Genomic DNA, 3,779 nt, shown 5'->3' with positions numbered 1-3,779 from the left:
GTGTAACCTTTCCTTTTTCGAAGCGCCTCCCCCTTTGGGAGTTCTACTTATTTATTTATCTATTTATTCATCATATCTTTCTCCGTTTTCTTCCTCTGTTTAGACGAACTTTCCTACCTTTTCGGACAAAACCTTTTGCAACCTTCGTCCTGTCTTTGTCCTTACATGTTTTTAATTGATATTAGCCCTTGTGGCCAATAAAACGAATTAATTATTATTATTATTATTATTATTATTATTAGGTGGAGATAACTCACCTTTGTATGCCAGGCAGATCCAATTTAACAATCTGGTTGTTGTAGACGAGATCCCTGATGCATCCGGCCAGACCTGGTAGAGTTGCTACATGCTTGAGGCTACAAAAAAAGAGGAGACAGAAAATAGAACAGTTAGGGGATAGTGCAACATTAAGGATTCAGAATTTAGGGTTACATCAGAGTTAAAGTACCCTAACCCTTACCTACAGTCACATCTGAAACTGACCAATGAACACTTGAAAATACCATGAATGAGTGCCAGTCATTATGGGAGAAATAGGGGGCGGGGGAATCAGATGCCTGTATAAAACAGTAGTTTATACAAACCCCTCTTTGACATGGGACTGACCTGAGACTAAACAATAAGGAAAGGTACATTAAATAATGTAGTCCTGGATGAAAGACGGGATGGTCACAGTTGGAACATCTTTGATCATAGGTCTACTGGACCAGGACTGACCTGGGGCTAAACAACAACAACACAACACCAATAGGGTAGGTTACTTACTCAGAAGGGGCTCCACCAATATACATGAAGACATCTGAAGGAAACATGCTCAACAATTTTGAGGGAAATTTTCGCAGTTCTCTCTTCATGCCAAATGTCATACGAATGTTGTAGTTGTCGTGCTCGAGTTTCACAATGTGCCACTGGCCATCGTCCACTCGAGTGTCAGAACGCAGGGTGATTTCAGTGAGGTTTTTACCGAGCAATGCCTCAAACTTGATGGTGTTACCTGAAAATAAGACAAATGCTGGATTTAAGTCCTGGAGGCTGCATTGGAGTGAGGTTGTGTATTCTTTTAGTTGGATTTATTGACTATCTTCAAAAGGGCCACATTATCAATGGAGGGGTATTCTGCTACTTTGCTGAGGGAATTGAGAAAGGCTATCAAGACCAAAAGCCCAGGAAAACTGATGTAAGGGGACAATGCTCTAGCACACAAGTCCTTTGTTTCAATGGCTTCTTTGCATGACTGTGGCTTTCAAGTGGTTGATCACCGTCCCTTTTCTCTTACTTTGACCCCCATTTAACTGTCATCTGTTTGTCAAAAGGGGAAAAACACTCAGCTGAGAACTAGGAATAGGAGCACTCCGTCGGTTACAACGACGAGGGTTCCAGTTGATCCGATCAACGGAACAGCCTGCTCGTGAAATTAACGTGCAGGTGGCTGAGCACTCCACAGACATGTGTACCCTTAACATAGTTCTGAGAGAGATTCTGCATGACACGGGATATGACAAGACTGGCCCCTTTGAATTACAGGTACCACTCATTTTTGCCAGCTGAATGGACTGGAGCAATGTGGAATAACTGGTACTCCATCAGTTACAAAGATGAGGGTTCCAGTTGATCCGATCAATGGAACAGCCTGCTCATGAGATTAACATGCAAGTGGTTGAGCACTCCACAGACACATGCACCCTTAACGTAGTTCTTGGGGAGATTCAGCGTGATACAGAGTGTGACAAGGCCAGCACTTTGAAATACAGGTACTACTCATTTTGCCAGATGAGTCGACTGAAGCAACGTGAAATAAAGTGTCTTGCTCAAGGACAAAACACATCGCCGGGAATCGAACTCACGTCCTTACGATCGTGAGCCGAATGCCCTAACCACTAAACCACGCGCCTTCGCTAATATCAAAGGGATGATAACATCATATCTGCTGTTGATGACTTCCTTGAACAACAGGATGAGGGCTTCTTCACCAATGGGATTTAAGGGCTGTAACACCAATGGAAGAAATCTATGCACAGCATGGGGGAGTCATCATCATCATCATCGTTTAACATCCGCTTTCCATGCTAGCATGGGTTGAACGATTTGACTGGGGACTGGTGAAACCAGATGGCTACACCAGGCTCCAGTCTGACCTGGCAGTGTTTCTATAGCTGGATGCCCTTCTTAATGCCAACCACTCCGAGAGTGTGATGGGACATAATATAGCATGTATACCAATTAAAGTTAATTTTCTTTACTGATTAGAATATCTCATTATTGAGTAAATTCAGGGGCAGGTATATTTTTGTGTTGTGACATCGTCGTCGTCATCATCATCATCATCATCATCGTTTAACGTCCGCTTTCCATGCTAGCATGGTTTGGACGATTTGACTGAGGACTGGTGAAACCAGATGGCTGCACCAGGCTCCAATCTGACCTGGCAAGGTTTCTACAGCTGGATGCCCTTCCTAACGCCAACCACTCCGAGAGTGTAGTGGGTGCTTTTATGTGCCACCGGCACGAGGGCCAGTCTGGCGGTTCTGGCAATGGCCACGCTCGAAATGGTATATTTTACGTAACCCCATCTGGTCACATTCCACAAGGGTACCTTAGTCAGCCAATGAGCTTTTGAGCTGACTTTTGCAGATGTGTTCTTTGATGTGAGGTCAAGCGCTGTTGTGTGTGTGTGTGTGTGTGTGTGTGTGTGTGTGTATTGAGTGAATGGTAACGTTAATGGTATGCTTTCAACGACGGCAAATGTTAGTGATATTATTGGTGCTAATGGCACAGTTACAAACAAACAAACCATGACCATCACCACAGAAAAAAAGTTCAAATAGAAAGAAATGGAATTCTGCAACTCACCTGATTCCAACTTAATGACAATGTGGCTTCCATTGCCGTCGGTCTGGTAGACAAGGAGGGCCCGCTCGTTGAAAGTGCGGAATGAGAAATGGAGGTCTTCATACGTCCAGGCTGGTGACTGCAGGTACGACTCACGGGACTTGAAGGTGATGGCTTTCACCTGTTGATGGACCCCTAGAAAGTAATAAGAGGCGGTTGTGGAATCATGGTGGACATTGACCAAGGCAGAACATTTTGTATGAGTGTTGGGGGGGGGGGAGAAACAAGGCTGGACAAGATACTATATTATGATGATGATGATGATGATGATGGTGGTGGCAGCAGTTGGTAGTGGTGGTCACTGTGGTGGATGTAATGATGGTGGCTGCAGTGGTGGTGAAGTTAGTGGTTGTGGTGGTGGTGGTGTTTAGGACATGGGTTGTGGGTTATATACGGTGGTGGGGGTAGCTATAGCTTTGGGAGTAATAGTGTTAGGGTTGACATGGCAACGCAACAATGCCAATGATTGTGGAGGTGATGACACAAGGGATGGCTGACTGAGAGGTCATGGTTGGCAGCTACAACAGCAGCAGCAGCAATGCTGGTTCTATGAGGGATGGTGTTGATGGTGGCAGTGGTGGGGAATATTCATGTGGAGGATGGTGGAGGTGGTGATGGTGGTTGGTGGTGTTGATGGTGATGATGATAATGAGTAGGAGGAGGCGGAGATGAATGGTGAGCATGAGAACAGAAGAGGAAGAGAGAGAGAGAGAGAGAGAGGAGGAGGAGGGAAGAAAAATAGAGAGAGAGGGAAGGCAAAGTGAGATAGAGGATGAGGTGGGAGAGAGGAAGGGGAGGAGAGAAAGAGAGAGACAGAAAGAGAGGGGGAGAGAAAGAGAGAGACAGAAAGAGAGGGGGAGAGAAAGAGAGAGACAGAAAGAGAGGGGGAG

At 45.2% G+C, this 3,779-nt stretch overlaps 1 protein-coding gene across 1 annotated transcript in view; it reads right to left on the bottom strand.

Moving 5' to 3' along the window:
- The window catches only part of LOC106880974 (axotactin), a 67,805-nt gene that overhangs the window by 36,465 nt on the left and 27,561 nt on the right, over positions 1-3,779 (bottom strand). The window contains exons 12-14 of the mRNA XM_052977754.1: positions 2,851-3,024; positions 766-994; positions 258-356 (exon numbers count right to left, since the gene is read on the bottom strand). Coding sequence (XP_052833714.1) covers positions 258-356; positions 766-994; positions 2,851-3,024 — 502 coding nt within the window. The remainder of the gene's footprint in view (positions 1-257; positions 357-765; positions 995-2,850; positions 3,025-3,779) is intronic.

The sequence above is a fragment of the Octopus bimaculoides genome, chromosome 28, assembly GCF_001194135.2.
Source record: "Octopus bimaculoides isolate UCB-OBI-ISO-001 chromosome 28, ASM119413v2, whole genome shotgun sequence".
Lineage (NCBI taxonomy): Eukaryota > Metazoa > Mollusca > Cephalopoda > Octopoda > Octopodidae > Octopus > Octopus bimaculoides.
This window is presented reverse-complemented; position numbering and strand designations above follow the sequence as displayed.